The sequence below is a fragment of the Pongo pygmaeus genome, chromosome 9 (assembly GCF_028885625.2).
Source record: "Pongo pygmaeus isolate AG05252 chromosome 9, NHGRI_mPonPyg2-v2.0_pri, whole genome shotgun sequence".
Taxonomy (NCBI): domain Eukaryota; kingdom Metazoa; phylum Chordata; class Mammalia; order Primates; family Hominidae; genus Pongo; species Pongo pygmaeus.
Window position 1 is genome coordinate 127341057 of NC_072382.2, and position 15678 is coordinate 127356734.

At 43.8% G+C, this 15678-nt stretch overlaps 2 protein-coding genes across 12 annotated transcripts in view; one reads left to right on the forward strand and one right to left on the reverse strand.

Annotated features, from left to right (window-relative positions):
* Positions 1-7675, reverse strand: part of FEZ1 (fasciculation and elongation protein zeta 1) — a 140560-nt gene extending 132885 nt beyond the window's left edge. For 3 of the 9 annotated variants that reach the window (XM_063671576.1, XM_063671582.1, XM_054437479.2), the window contains exon 1: positions 7491-7671. The gene's annotated coding sequence lies outside the window, so the exon portion shown is untranslated. Of the gene's footprint in view, positions 1-7490 lie in introns of all 9 variants that reach the window. The other 6 variants (XM_063671577.1, XM_054437478.2, XM_054437481.2 and 3 more) reach the window with 6 other exon arrangements.
* Positions 7676-7866: 191 nt separating this feature from the next.
* Positions 7867-15678, forward strand: part of STT3A (STT3 oligosaccharyltransferase complex catalytic subunit A) — a 28320-nt gene continuing 20508 nt past the window's right edge. Inside the window, exons 1-3 of one of the 3 annotated variants that reach the window (XM_054437488.2) lie at positions 7867-7990; positions 10946-11068; positions 12127-12187. In XM_054437488.2, coding sequence (XP_054293463.1) covers positions 10981-11068; positions 12127-12187 — 149 coding nt within the window. In that variant the 5' untranslated portion in view covers positions 7867-7990; positions 10946-10980. Of the gene's footprint in view, positions 8031-8153; positions 8504-10945; positions 11069-12126; positions 12188-15678 lie in introns of those variants that run through there. The other 2 variants (XM_054437489.2, XM_063671586.1) reach the window with 2 other exon arrangements.

Here is a 15678-nt window from a genome sequence, read left to right on the forward strand (position 1 = left end):
ATCGCTACTGTATATTCATGAAGGGAGAAAGACCCTCCTAGATATTGGTGTATTGAGTATTAATCGAGGGAAGCCATTAAACATCTGGTTAACAGAGACCTTTACTATGTGCAAGACAAAATATGGAATTAAAAATTGTTGCTGGGGCCAGGCATGGTAACTGATGGCTGGGATTCCAGCACTTTGGAAGGGGCCAAGGCAGGAGGATCACTTGAGTCCAGGAGTTCGAGACCAGTCTGGGCAACATAGTAAAACCCCGTCTCTATTAACTATAAAAGAGGTTAGGCCGGGCATGGTGGCTCAGCCTGTAATCCCAGCACTTTGGGAGGCTGGGGCGGGTGGATCACCTGAGGTTAGGAGTTCAAGACCAGCCTGGCCAGCACGGTGAAATCTCGTCTCTACTAAAAATACAAAAAATTAGCCAGGCGTGGTGGCACATGCCTGTAATCCCAGCTGCTCAGAAGGCTGAGGCAGGAGAATTGCTTGAACCCAGGAGGCAGAGGTTGCAGTGAGCCGAGATCGTGCCATTGCACTCTAGCCTGGGCAAGAAGAGCAAAACTCCATCTCAAAAAAAAAAAGGTTAAAAAAAAAGGTTTAAAAAAAATTGTTGCTGGGAATTGTAAACCAAGTTTTAAGGTTTATGCGGTTGATGGAAGGAGGGTTTTTAAATGGTGGGCATCTTGGAAGTGAACACTTTCCACCTTGGGCAGAAAAAATTGTAAAAGACATGGTTTAAAGTAAGGTTTACTTCCAACATTCTCCTATGACATCTCTGGTCATTTAACAATAGTACTGCAGACTACTTCCAGATTGCTATGGGTGTGGTTTATAGAAGACTTCAGTATTTCATCAGCTTGTAAGTGATAAGTGATTGCCTTATTTAAGCTTAGTTTCTTAAAACTAAGTTTTTAAAGTAGGCTTAGTTATTTAAGCAGTCACATCTTTGCTTCCTGAAATTTATATTTGTACCATTTAGAAGCATCTCATAAACTATGGGAAAAAAAAGAGAAACATCTCAGTTTGGTTTAAAAGGGTGAAGTAAGCTGGGCATGGTGGCTCAGGCCTGTAATCCCAGCACTTTGGGAGGCTCGAGGCGGGTGGATCATGAGGTCAGGAATCCAAGACCAGCCTGGCCAACATGGTGAAACCCTGTCTCTACTAAAAATACAAAAATTAGCTGGGCATGGTGGTGTACACCTCTATTCCCAGCTACTCGGGAGGCTGAGGCAGGAGAATCATTTGAACCTGGGAGGTGGAGGTTGCAGTATGCCAAGATCGCACCACTGCACACCAGCCTGGGTGACAGAGTGAGACTGTTCTGGGGCGGAAAAAAAGGGTGAGGGAAGTTGAGTGGATGAAGATATGTGATTTTCATCCCCAGCACTGTGCCTGGCTGTAGAAAATGTGTAAAGGTTTAAATGACTGGAAGTGAGGACTCTCCAGAGTTTTAGTAGCATAGTTGAGCAGCCAAGCCTTTTGTATAAAGGCTAGATTAGGCATATCTGTGATAACAGAAATGTGACAATCTCAAATGAGTTATATACACAAAGCAGTGTACATTTTTCTTGCCTTTCACGAGGGTATTGTCACTGAAAGCAGTGATTAGGAAATGGGTCAAAAAGAGACTAGACTCTATTTTTGCCAAGTTCAGAATACCTGTTTGAGGCAGACTAATAATTAGTAACCAAAACAAGGGAGCTCACAAAACTAAAAATGAAAATTTGGTTGAGTTTTAATCACAAAACCAGTAGGATCTGAGGAATTGTTCCCAGAAGCACTTTTCAAGGGATAGACATCACAGCTTGGACAGGTATATGTAATAGAAAACACAACCCTTTTTATTCTATCTGTAGAACTAAGTTGTCTGCTACAGCAACTCTCAAAATTAGAAAGTAGATGCTTTAGATCTGAGTATGTTAAGTCTGCTAGAAACTTAAATGACACATTCATGTACTGATGTGTTAACTGCTCTGCACTTAATAAAAGGATAGCATCTATGAGAGAAAAGGCAACTACAGTTGTCCATTCACTGTCTCCTTATTTTCCACCCACAAATATTATTTTCTGATTATAGCAGTAGTACGTTCATTCTGCTCCTTTATGTGTGTTTACCTCCATCATTGAGATTGCTCTGGTGAAGGTTATCTGTTCATCAGTAGTGGGGTGGAATAGATAGTTTAGCAGTCATCTCACCTTTTATTAACATATTCTGGGCTGGGTGCAGTGGCTCACGCCACTTTGGGAGGCCGAGGCGGGCGGATCATGGGGTCAGGAGATCGAAGCCATCCTGGCTAACATGGTGAAACCCCGTCTGTACTAAAAATACAAAAAATTAGCTGGGCGAGGTGGCACGCACCTGTGGTCCCAGCTACTCAGGAGTCTGAGGCAGGAGAATCACTTGAACCTGGGAGGCAGAGGTTGCAGTGAGCCGAGATCGCGCCACTGCACTCCAGCCTGGGCGACAGAGTGAGACTCCATCTCAAAATAAAAAAAACAAAACGATATTCTGCCTAAGTTGTATAACCTACAGCAGTTAAAAGGAAGCTGACTTCAGGTCAGTGTAATTTACACCTTCGTAACAACGAGAGCCATACACCAGTACAAATTTTGGATGGACCTAAAATGAATCTGCAGAACCACTGAAGGATCAAGTGAGGGAATTATGACTTAATCACGTAACAAGCCTTTGAGCACCTTCTCTGTCAGGTACTGAGCAAGGGACTGGGGACTCAAGGGTGAACCAGAAAGATATGATTACTGCCTTCTAGGACCTGACAGTCCAGTGAGAGAGACTGACAAGCAAATGACTATGCAAAAATTTCAAGAATTACATGATCAGCTATTTTTCCATAGGTCTCAAAGCTGGATAAAACACTGGAATTCAGGGAATCTTTGAGTAAGATAAGCAATTAGGCCATATGTCCAGCCTCTCCTTGTACTCATTCTGATTTCAAATTTAAATATTCTGTAGTGCTTTGAGACCTAGAGAAAGAAAACAATGACCATTTAATCACTTAGGTAAGTTCCTCTAATCATTCCTCTTCACGAGGAATCAACATCGGAATCAGCTCAGCAGCTTTTCCAAAACACAAATAACAACACCTGGCTCTGGAGGACATTTAAGTAATTATGGAAACAAAAGGTAATTTAAAAAATTCTAGTAACTATTTTCACAGAGATTTCAGAAGCTACTGCATCCATAAAGTAAGAACAGATTTGGCTGGGCGCGGTGGCTCACACCTGTAATCCCAGCACTTTGGGAGGCCGAGGTGGGTGGATTGCTTGAATGCAGGAGTTTGAGACCAGCCTGGGCAACATGGTGAAACCCTGTCTCTACAAAAAAATATAAAAATTAGCCGTGGTGGCTCACACCTGTGTTTTCCGCTACTCAAGGGCTGAGGCAGGAGGATCCTTTGAGCCCAGGAGGTTGAGGCTGCAGTGAGCTGAGATCATACCACTGCACTCCAGCCTGGGTGACAGATGAGACCTTGTCTCAAGGGAAAAAAAAAAAAAGTGACACTGAAGAGGCTAAATTAGTGAAACATACAGCAAAAAGATCAAGAAAAAGTTAAGAATGGTAAAGGTATCCAAGAACCAGGAGATAAAACATTTGTCCAACAGCAACTTCAGAAAATGAGAATAGAAAAATGGAGATGAATAAAATCAAAGAACATTTCCTGAACTGATGATACAAATTGTAGTTTTCAGACTGAAAGGGCCTGCCAAATGTAAAGCAGAAAAAAATGAAAGAAGATAAAACACATAGATGAAATCTCTAAGGAAAAACAATTTATCAGAGAGGGAAATAGATTACCCATAAAGGAACGTGACTCAGATTGGCATCAGATTTCTTAAGGCACAGTGGATCACGGACAATGTAGTCACAACGCCTTGAAAGTGTGCTTTTATGTGTCTGTGTGCATACGGGGTAGGGTGGGTGGGTCCCAATTTTGTTCCTAAAATTCTAAACCCAGCCATGCTATTAAGGACAAAATACAGATTTTTCTAACACGCAAAGGCAATGTTTGCTTCCATTCAGCTTTTCTAAAACACTTACTTGAAAAAAAAATTCATCAAAAGTGAAAAATAAATCTAAGCAATAGCAAGATGTCTTATCAGATGATAATCTATGAAAAAAAAATAAAGAACGATGTCTTATTAAGACGAAACACCCAACCAAATAACATGAAACAGTGGAATCCAGAAATGCATTCAGGGGAAATCCCAGTAATACAACTTTGCACACACTTAGAAACGTGGTTTCTGGAGAGAACAGCTTCGAGAACACAGATACTATTACTCTGGTGTGCTACAGATGAGATGAAGGCATGAGTTTCGTTTAATCAATGATACACAAGAAAGGTAAACTGATACTTTAAGAAAAATCAAAAGCTCTACAAATAAGTTCTAACTTCTACATCAAAACATTCCTTTTAAGCAACTGATGAAATAGTAAAAGCATTGCTTTCTGAACCAGTTCAAAACTTTTGGACTTATAAATCAGCAGGGAGGATTATCTGATACACTATAATTCATGTATAAACTGTAGGTTTATTTTATTCTGAGACGAAGTTTCACTCTTGTTGCCTAGGCCGGAGTGCAATGGCGCAATCTCGGCTCACCGCAACCTGCACCTCCCAGGTTCAAGAGATTCTCCTGCCTCAGCCTCCTAAGTAGCTGGAATCACACGCATGCGCCACCATGCCCAGCTAATTTTGTATTTTGAGTAGAGACGGGGTTTCTCCACATTGGTCAGGCTGGTCTTGAACTCCTGACCTCAGGTGATCTGCCAGCCTCGGTGCCCCAAAGTACTGGGATTACAGGCATGAGCCACCGTGCCCGGCCTATTTATTATTTTATTTTAGAGACAGAGTCTTTCTTGCTCTGTTGCCCAGGCTGGAGTGAAGTGGCGTGATCATAGCTCACTGCCGCCTAACTTCTGGGCTCAAGCGATCCTCCTGCCTCAGCCTCCTCAGTAGTTGGGATTACAGGCCAGCACAACCATGTCTAGCTAATTTTTAAAAATTATTTTTTGTAGACACTGCATCTCATCATGTTGCCCAGACTGGTCTCCAACCCCTGGCCTCAAGCCATCCTCTTGCCTCAACCTCCCAAAGTGCTCGGATTACTATCTTGAACCATGACACCTGGACCTCAAGGTTTGTTTATAATAATTATAAAGATTTTTTCTATGAGTTTGTTTTCCCTTGATTTTATTCACAAATAAGCCTTTCCTCATGGACTGGTATCAAAGACTCATCCTAAAAATAGGATTAGATTTTCAAACTTTGTTCTTTTTTTTTTTTTTCTTTTTTTGAGACAGAGTCTTGCTCTGTTGCCCAGGCTGGTGCGATGGATGGCGCCATCTCAGCTCACTGCAATCTCTGCCTCTCGGGTTCAAGCGATTCTCCTACCTCAGCCTCCTGAGTAGCTGGGATTATAGGCACGTGCCACCAGGCCCGGCTAATTTTTGTATATTTAGTAGAGACGGGGTTTTGCCATGTTGGTCACGCTGGTCTCGAACTCCTGACCTCGTGATCCGCCCGCCTCGGCCTCCCAAAATGCTGGGATTACAGACGTGAGTCACCGCACCCGACCCCAAACTTTGTTAATAGTACATTTTAACTTGTGAAAAGGTTTACTTAATTTCATCACTTGGAAGCTTAAATATATTCTCTTTAAGAAACATGTTTAATTTTTTTTTTTTGTTGGCAGAGTCTTGCTCTGTTGTCCAGGCTGGAGTGCAATGGCGCAATCTCAGCTCACTGCAACCTCTGCCTCCTGGGTTGAAGCAATTCTCCTGCCTCAGCCTCGTGAGTAGCTGAGATTACAGGAGCCCACTATCGCGCCCGGCCTACTTTGAAAAAACTAATAAAAACTCTAACATCTTAATATTCTCTTTTTCTTTTTTTGAGACGAGTTTCGCTCTTGCTGCCCAGACTGAAGTGCAATGGCACGATCTTGGCTCACTGCAACCTCCGACTCCTGGGTTCAAGTGATTCTCCTGCCTCAGCCTCCCAAGTAGCTGGGATTACAGGATCCCGACACCAAGCCCGGCTAATTTTTGTATTTTTAGTAGAGATGGGGTCTCACCATGTTGGTGAGGCTGTTCTCGAACTCCTGACCTCAGGTGATCCACCGCCTCAGCCTCCCAAAGTGCTGGGATTACAGGCGTGAGCCACCACGACCGGCCTTAATATTCTTAGGGTAGTACTTTAAAAAAAAAAAACAAAACTTGAACAATCTTTCTAATTTTAATGCCCACCCCCCCGCTTTTTTTTTTTTTTAAAAGAGAAAATACTTTGTTTTTTTTGAGACGGAGTCTAGCTCTGTCGCCAGGCTGGAGTGCAGTGGCGCGATCTCGGCTCACTGCAACCTACGACTCCCTGGTTCAAGCGATTCTGTGTCAGCCTCCCAAGTAGCTGGGATTACCGCGCCACCACGCCCAGCTAATTTTTGTATTTTTAGTAAAGACGGGTTTCACCATGTTGGCCAGGATGGTCTCCACCTCCTGACCTCGTGATCCGCCCGCCTTGGCTTCCCAAAGTGCTGGGATTACAGGGGTGAGCCACCGCGCCCGACCAAAACTCCTATTTTGAAGAAGCATTTACTTCAAGTTCTGTTAACTCCTTCAGGCTCGGCTTCAGTTTCCTTTTGCTAAAGTAAAATTACATCGAACACCTACTTACTATTCAAAACAAAACAAAAAAAGCAGATCTATTGAATCATAACGTCCTGGGGCGAGCCTGGTCATGTGAATTTTGAAAAAAATACATGTGATTCTGAAGCACTGATTTAAATAATGACCTTTCAATAAGTGGTGGCTTCCGTTCATGGGAGAATAGGAAGCTGCGTGAGTGGCAGAGGCAACAAGTTCGAAGAGCTGCGGGACGTTCCCACTCTCTGCGGTGGAGCCTTGGTTCAAAGAGGCGCGCAGGGAGTGCAAGTGCCTGAGGATAAAGGTGTATACGTGCGAGTTTGATGATGGAATTGCTGCTGAAACTGCGTCCCCTTCTCTGCCCTCAGCAAACTTATTGGGGGTCGGGGAGCGCGTGGGGTGCGAGAGAAGAGAGGCAAGTTAGGATAGGGAGAGCGGCTCTCTGGCGGGTATTTTAACAAAGGGCTGAACTGACTAAGCATGGCCGGGCTGCCTTCCCGTCTCCCGAGGAAGCCCGCTTGCTGCTGGGGAGGGCTGTGCCTCCGCGGCGGTGGCTGTCTCAGCCGGCAGTAGACACGCTTCCAGCTTAGCCCCGACAACCCCTTTAGGCCTAGGCACGCTCTTTCACAAAACCAGGGGCTGTGAACTCTGTCAAGGTTCCCAGGTCCATTGCAGTTACTACAGCACAGTAAAAGCTCGAGTCAACTATCAGGCACATCCTGCAAAAGACGAACTGTCTGGACCAGTAAGCGTTTGAGTTTTAATTGAGAATAAACAGGCAGAAAATGCTTCCCTCCTCTCCTTTCACCTTGTATTAGGTAACAATTTCTACCTTAAAAAAGACGGAGACGAGCGGCTCCGCATTCCGAGTTACTGGGACCTGGAGCCAGGGCCTATTTCAGCGTAGTTTCCGCTTCTTGTCACATGACGGGAATCAGCGGGCCGCGCCTTTCCACCGCGACTCCCCGTGGGTCCGCAAACCGACACGTCACTCCTCGGCCCTCAACCAAACTGCTTGGGGGGCGTTCTTTCCGCGCTCTTGACTCCTATGCGGCGGCCTATGACAGCTCGGCGGGAGCATACAGACCCGCCTCTAGACTGCTAAGTGATAGCTGTATTGACCAATTAACAACTGGAATCGCGGTCCAGTTTACGCCTCTGGATTTGACAGACAGTTCCGCGATCCTATCGCTCTCTCGAAGCGTCCTATTGGCCTGGAGCCAGCCAACGGGGGAGCGGTCCGGGAGGCGGACCCGGCTGCTGCCAGGGTTGGGTGCGCCGCTGAACGGATGGCTGAGGGAGCCCCGCGGATCGTTTAGGAGAGTCGGCCAGGTGGGAAAGCCGTAGAACGTAACTTGAAAATCAGCGGCAGGTGCAGTCCATGGCGTTGATGGGGCTGAACGAAGTGCAGGAGGCAAAACTCTAAATGGGGGTGGAGAGCAGAGCTTAGGGCCTTGCGGAGGAGGGGGCGTGGGGCGTGGTGTGGGGGCTTCCTGGATGGAAGGATGTGAAGGTCTGGGGAGGGAGGGTAAGGTGGGTCTTGAGGACAGAGCGTGGGAAAGACTGAGTCCTGGGACTAGTTATGGGGGGGAAGGCGCGTAGGATGCTGGGTGATGAGTGTCCCGCGCTGAGGGGTATCAGAGATGGTCAGTTCTTTGAGGGTGGGAAGAAGAGGGAGGTGGGACCCGCTGGAGAGACCGGAAGGGAGAAGAGAGTAAAAGATTGTGAGAGGGTGTGGAAACGTGTGTAGGAAGACGGGGCTGGGGAAATTGCAGTGTGGGAAACTAGAGGTAGGGTGGTAGGAGATGCCACAGCTTGCAGGGCACAGTTGAGGAGAGCAGATTGGTAAGTGTTTTAAGAAAGGTGTCTTTGCTCTTATTTGCTTGGCGGTGTGCGACAGTGACCAAAGAGCACGAGATGAAATCTCCCTTACGGCCCTGCCCTAAATGACTAGCTCGTGTATTCAGTTTTCAAGTAGAGATCCTAGCGGTCTCATTTTGGTGTGTGGCTCATATCAACGCAGTGGTGTTAAGTTTGTTCCTATTTCAGGCATTCCAGAAAACAGCTGCAAACCCTGAGAGATATGGCTGGATTGTTGACCTCCTGGAGTAGTTAGGCCTTTATTTTTAGTTGCAAAGTAAGGTTTCCCTGTGGGACTATACTTAAACACATTTCTAAAACTGCTCTTCTGGGACAGTTAATTATGGAAAACATGCTTGACTTCTCAGTGTTGGGGCTAGCATTCTATATGCCTTCCACCTAGTCCAGTGTTGTTGTTTTTCTCCTTTATTCCAATAATAGTGGGAAAAAAGATTCATGGAGGAGGATAGACAAAGGTTTGTTAAGAGATACACGAGTACAACGAGATAGGAATAAATTCTAGTGTTCTATAGGATAACTATTATCAGGAGTATAATTAACAACAAAAATACACAATTTATTGTATATTTTCAGATAGCTAGAAGAGTGGATTTTGAATATTCCTAAGACAAAAAAAAAAAAAAAACAAGGTGATGAATCTACTAATTATTTCCTGACTTGATCATTACACATTATATACATGTACCAAAATGTCACACTGCACTCCATAAATATGTACAATTATGTGTCAGTCAAGAAGAATAAAAGCAAAACGTCTTGAACGATGTTAGTATCCTTTGTTATAGTCGTTGTAACTTAGCCCTTGATCACCTTGTAATTTAAGAAAGTAGGGCCGGGCGTGGTAGCTCATGCCTGTAATCCCAGCACTTTGGGAGGCTGAGGTGGGCAGATCATGAGGTCAAGAGATCCAGACCACCCTGGCCAACATGGTGAAACCCCGCCTCTACTAAAAATACAAAAATTAGCTAGGCGTGGTGGCACACACCTGTAGTCCCAGCTTCTTAGGAGGCTGAGGCAGAAGAATCGCTTGAACCCAGGGGGCGGAGGTTGCAGTGAGCCGAGATGGCACCACTGCACTCTAGCCTGGCAACAGAGCGAGACTCCGTCTCAAAAAAAAAAAAAAGATAGTGGTACTGTCTTATACAAGAATAACTAACCTATGGTAGATTAATGCTATATTGCTATATAAATAATTCATATCTGTCATGTGATTTCCATTTTGAACTGCCTACAGATAGTGTCCCTCAACATTTTAATCTACTTTTTTTTATCCCCTGACTCTTCTGCCTCAGTAGGAAAAATTCGTTTTCTTTCCCTCTAGATTATCATCTGATGCCATCAAACTGTCTCTGTGTAATTTAATCAGTCTCTTAAATCAGCATTGTCAGTTACAGAGATGCCTTGAGACAGATGATTGAAAGCGGGTATAGATCTGAGCAGTCGTTACAGTCTGATATATGGGATTGAGAGCACAGTGGATCTGTGTTTGTGTACCTCCTCCTCTTTTTGAGTGCATGATTGTACCTGCATTAGTTATCAGGTATGCTGTTAGTTGACCCGACAGCCCCATTGGGATTTGGAAAAGAAAAAAGTTTATAGCCATTCAGTTGAAGTTTAAATTTAGGGCTCGAAATTGTGTTGATTCAGTCGTGACTTCTATTTTTCCTCTTAATGCCTTTCACTTCTTTTTTTTTTTTTTTTTTTTTTTTTCCTTTTTAAAGAGAGGAGGTCTGGCTCTGTTGTCCAGGCTGGAGTGCAGTGGTGTGATCCTAGCTCACTGCAGCCTCCAACTCCTGCCTCAGCCTCCTGAGTAGCTGGGACTGCAGGTGCAGACCATCAAGCCTGCATAATTTTAAACAATTTTTTGTGGAGATGGGGTTTTGCTGTATTGCTCAGATTGGTCTTGAATTCCTGGCTTTAAGCAATCCTCCCTCCTTAGCCTCCAAAATTGCTGGGGCTTGCACTTCTGGTCTCAATGTTTATTTCCTGCTTTCCCCACCCCGCCCACCCCATACAGTCCTGCCTTTTCCTGAGTGCTCTCTTTCTCCATTTTATTATTTTTCAGTATTTCCAGTCTTTCCTGTTTATTTTTTCATCTCTTCCTTGTGCTATACTATTGCTAATTGTGCTTATGTACTTGTTAGCTGAGAAGGAGTGGGAAATAGAATTATGGATGGTTTATTCTGACCACTCCATTTTAGTCTTGACACATAGACCTGACTTGTGCCTACTTCCTTGCAAGTTGATCATACTTCAGGCCAGGCTTGGATACTAGTATTAGCCTTGACCCTCTCTGGTGTTTTTGCTAGCTCCTACGTCCTTTATGATTCCCTCTCATCATAAAATATGAGAATTAAGTAAATTGAAGGTGTTCAATATCTTGTGGTCTTGACTTTTTCATTTTAGCTGATCGTTGTGTGTTGCCACCCATTCATGTCAAGATGACTAAGTTTGGATTTTTGCGATTGTCCTATGAGAAGCAGGACACACTTCTGAAGCTTCTCATTCTGTCAATGGCTGCTGTATTATGTGAGTGTGCATGTGAACCTCTCTTTCTTTGGGGATAGAAAAAAAAAATCTAGAAAAAAATTGAAAATCGCTATCTTAAAATGCCTTGTTCTTTTTAGCAGATTGTTATGTTTTTCCATTCCTCATCAGTATAATTTTATGAAGACAAAATAAAAGGAATATAAAAGTCAGGGCTATGGGCCACATGCGGTGGCTCACGCCTGCAATCCCAGCACTTTGGGAGGCTGGGGCGGGTGGATCACTTGAGGCTGGGAGTTTGAGACCAGCCTGGCCAACATGATGAAACCCTGTCTCTACTAAAAATACAAAAACTAGTTGAGTGTGGTGGTGGATGCCTGTATTCCCAGCTACCTGGGAGGCTGAGGCACGAGAATCGCTCGAACCAGGGAGGCAGAGGTTGCAGTAAGCCGAGATTGCACCACTGCACTTTAGCCTGGGCAACAGAGCAAGACTCTGTCTCCAAAAAAAAAAAAAGAGGGTTATGATCATCTTTGAAAGAATGGGAAGCATGCTGTGCCAATTCTATTTTCTCATAGGGCTGAAAGTGATATTGGGGACCCTTGGATAACTGATTTTTGTAAAAGACAATTATCTTCAATTTAGGTGCCTCCTATAGTATTTTTGAAAGTCTCTTGAGAGTTTACTCTGTATTTTAGATTTTCTGGCTCTTCATGAGTCCTAGGTATAATTTTGTTTGCCATACCTATTACTTTGCTCCAAGGTTAAGGTTAGTTATGTGTGTATGGTGGGGGAGTCAGCGTATATAAAAGATGACCATGTAAGTTGAGTTTGGTATTAGTAGGTGAATGTAATATTGTAGGCTTTTATAATTAGTTAACTGTGACCTATGAAAGTGGAAAATGTAGATGCCATTGTCAGGGGAAAGTAAACTTCTCTTGTTTCCTTTATGTGGGGAGAGATGCATAAAGACTTTATTCAGGGATTATTTTATATTTTCTGTGACCTCTCTACTGGATAATACTGTCTTCATTATAATACTATATCTGCTGTTCTTTCATGGCACATTACCAATAGAATATTAACTCTGGTTTTTGCAGCTTTCTCCACTCGTCTCTTTGCTGTCCTGAGATTTGAAAGTGTTATCCATGAGTTTGATCCGTGAGTACCTTTGCTTGATCTGGTATTATTTCCTTTGGGAGGCATTCAGGTTCATGGGTTTCAGATTCAAATTTCAGTCAGCTCTCAGTGATAGAGATGTGCTTTCAGTACATTTAAGGGGTTAAAAAAAAAAAACCTTAAACTCTTCCAAAGGAGATTATTATCTCCTTTTAAGACGTATGTGTTGGAGTCCAGCACAGTGGCTCACACCTGTAATCCCAGCACTTTGGGAGGCTGAGGTGGAGGGATCACTTGAGCTCAGGAGTTCGAGACCAGCCTGGGCAACATGGTGAAACCCCATCTCTACAAAAAAAAAAATAAATAAATAAATAAATGTGTGTATTGGAATTGACCAAGTAAGTCTCTGAAACTCAAAAAATGTGAGAGGCATTGCTAGTATGTCTGCCTATCACTTAAGATCTGGCTAGGCTAAGAGAATTCTGGCTGCTCAGTTTGGTAAAAGTTTGTGATGCAGATTGAAGGAAAGGGTCTTGGTGTGTATTCCAGGCTCAGAAGAGAATCACAAACGATGGACTTGAGATTCATGACATTTTGCTGTTTGTTTGTTTGTTTAGAAATTTATGTGATAGAAATTGGGCTTCTTAGTTAAATTCTAGGGCAATGAAAAAAACTCAAAGTTATCAGTTTGATTAGGAATTTTGTTCATTAGATGAAAAAGATATAGTGGAAGTCCTTAGTGGTATTAATAACTAGCATTTACTAAGCATTCATTTTGTTCCAAGCACTAATTTACAGATTATCTCTAAACCCTTTCAGCAACCCTTTGAGATGTAGGTACTATTATTCCCTTCTTAGAAATGAGGAGACTCCACTGGGCACGGTGGCTCACGCCTGTAATCCCAGCACTGTGGGAGGCCAAGGCGGGCGGATCACAAGGTCAGGAGTTCAAGACCAGCCTGGCCAACATAGTAAAACCCCATCTCTACTAAAAATACAAAAATTAGCTGGGCATGGTGGCATGTGCCCGTAATCCCAGCTACTCTAGAGACTGAGGCAGGAGAATCGCTTGAACCCAGGAGGTGGAGGTTGCAGTGAGCCAAGATCGTGCCACTGCACTCCAGCCTGGGCTACAGAGCAAGGCTCCGTCTCAAAAAAAAAACAAGAAAAAGAAAAAAGAAATGAGGAGACTCAGGCTGGGAGTGGTTATCCAAAGTTGCTTATTCAGTACGTGGAGGAACCATGATTTGAATGTTGGTTTGTCTGACTCCAGAGACTGCAGTCACTGTGTTATATTGCCTAAAGTTAAGGCTTATAACAAATTTGGAGGCCAAAATCATAGGTTCTTGAAATATTATTGATATCTTAAAAATAGTATATTCAATCTTGTGGAGTATTGATTGAAAATGCCTGCATCTATTTGCAAATTTATAATTTTGTTTTGTGTAGATATTTGAAAGCATTTTGGAGGCATTACAAATAATTCTGTTTGGGGCCTCCCAAATTCAGTTTATATTTTTTCTCATGAATGAGGAGACATGTCCTTTTGTTTTTTCTTTTTTTGTTTGAGATTGGGTCTGACTGTCACCCAAGCTGAAGTGCAGTGGTGTGATCACCGCTTACTGCAGCCTTGACTTGACTTGTGGGGCCCAAGTGATCCCCCCACCTCGGTTTCCCAAGTAGCTGGGACCACAGGCATGTGCCACCATACCTAGCTAATTTTTAAAAAATTTTTTGTAGAGATAGAGTCTTCACTATGTTGCCCAGGCTGGTCTCAAACTCCTGGGCTCAAGCAATCCTCCCTCCTCAGCCTCCCAAAGTACTGGCATTACAGGCATGGGCCTCCATGCCCAGCCTCCTTTTGTTTCTTGATCCCAATCTGTTACGCTTCTTTCTCAGACCCTCTGAATGAGCAAACATTGATGTTAGATAATCAGGGAATGCAAGAGCATCTGCTTTGTCATCAAGAGGTGTTAGGGACCATAAGGGACTTCACACTTCCTTTTGCAGAGGAGGAAACTGATTCCCAGAGTGGTGAACGCAGTCCAGACCTATTCCTACTAACTTATACTTCCTCTCTCACTCTGCCTCTCCTACTGGTAGGTAAAGGACACAATTCTGACACATATTGATGTCTGCAACCCTCGTCTCTTCTGTTTCTGACAGTCACCAAAATAACATCAGTGACAAACAGAAGGATAGAGATTTCTGCTATCTGTTGCTTCTGTTTACTTCAGCTTTCAAAACTTGACTGACCAAGGAGGAAATAGGGTGAGAGGTGGGCAGAGAGGACGGTTAGTCATGATTATCCATAGTAATTAAACTGTCTCTAGTTTGAGACTCTTTTTGTTTATTTTTGTCTGTCTTCCTTTTTTTTTGGAAACAGGGTCTTGCTGTGTCACCCAGGCTGAAGTTCAGTGGCTCAATTATGGCTCATGCAGCCTCAACTTCCTGGGCTCAAGTGATCTTCCCACCTCAGCCGCCCGAGTAGCTGGGACTACAGGCACGCACCACCACGCCTGGCTAATTTTTGTATTTTTTGTAGATTGGGTCTTGTCATGTTACACAGGCTGGTCTCAAACTTCTGTGCTCAAGCGATCCATTGACCTCTGCCTCCCAAAGTGCTGGGACAACAGGCATGAACTACTACGCCGGCCTCTTATTTATTTTTATTTATTATTATTATTAATTTTTTTTGAGATGGAGTTTTGCTCCTGTTGCCCAGGCTGGAGTGCAATGGCACAATCTCAGCTCACCACAACCTCTGCCTCCCGGGTTCAAGCGATTCTCTTGCCTCAGCCTCCTAACTAGCTAGGATTACAGGCATGCACCACCATGCCTGTCTAATTTTGTATTTTTAGTAGAGACGGGGTTTCTCCATGTTGGTCAGGCTGGTCTCGAACTCCCGACCTCAGGTGATCCACCTGTGTTGGCCTCCCAAAGTGCTGGGATTACAGGAGTGAGCCACCACGCCTGGCCTTATTATTATTATTATTTATTTTATTTTTTGAGACAGGGTCTTGCTCTGTCACCAGGCTGGAGTGCAATGGAATGATCAGGGCTCACTGAAACTTCAACCTCCCTGGGCTCAGGTGATCCTCTTATTTCAGCCTCCTGAGTAGCTGGGACTACAGGCGTGTGCCACTAAGTCCTGCTGATTTTTGTATTTTTTTTTTTAGAAACAGGGTCTCGCTATGTTGCCCAGGCTGATCTTGAACTCCTGAGCTCAAGTGATCCACCTGCCTTGGCCTACTAAAGTACTGGGATTACAGGTGTTAGCTACCTCACCCAGCCTTATTTCTTTTTAAATAAGAAACTTAAGGACTTACATATTTTGGGCCTAAAGAACTATCTTTCCATTTATAGCTCTTAAGCATTTTATATCAAATATTTTTCATGTTGTCTGTGTATCTGTGTATCTTTCTATATTTTTTTGAGAAAGGGTCTTGCTCTGTTGCCCAGTCTGGAGCACAGTGTTGCGATCATGGCTCACTGTAGCCTTGACCTCCTGGGCTCAAGCAGTCATCCCACTT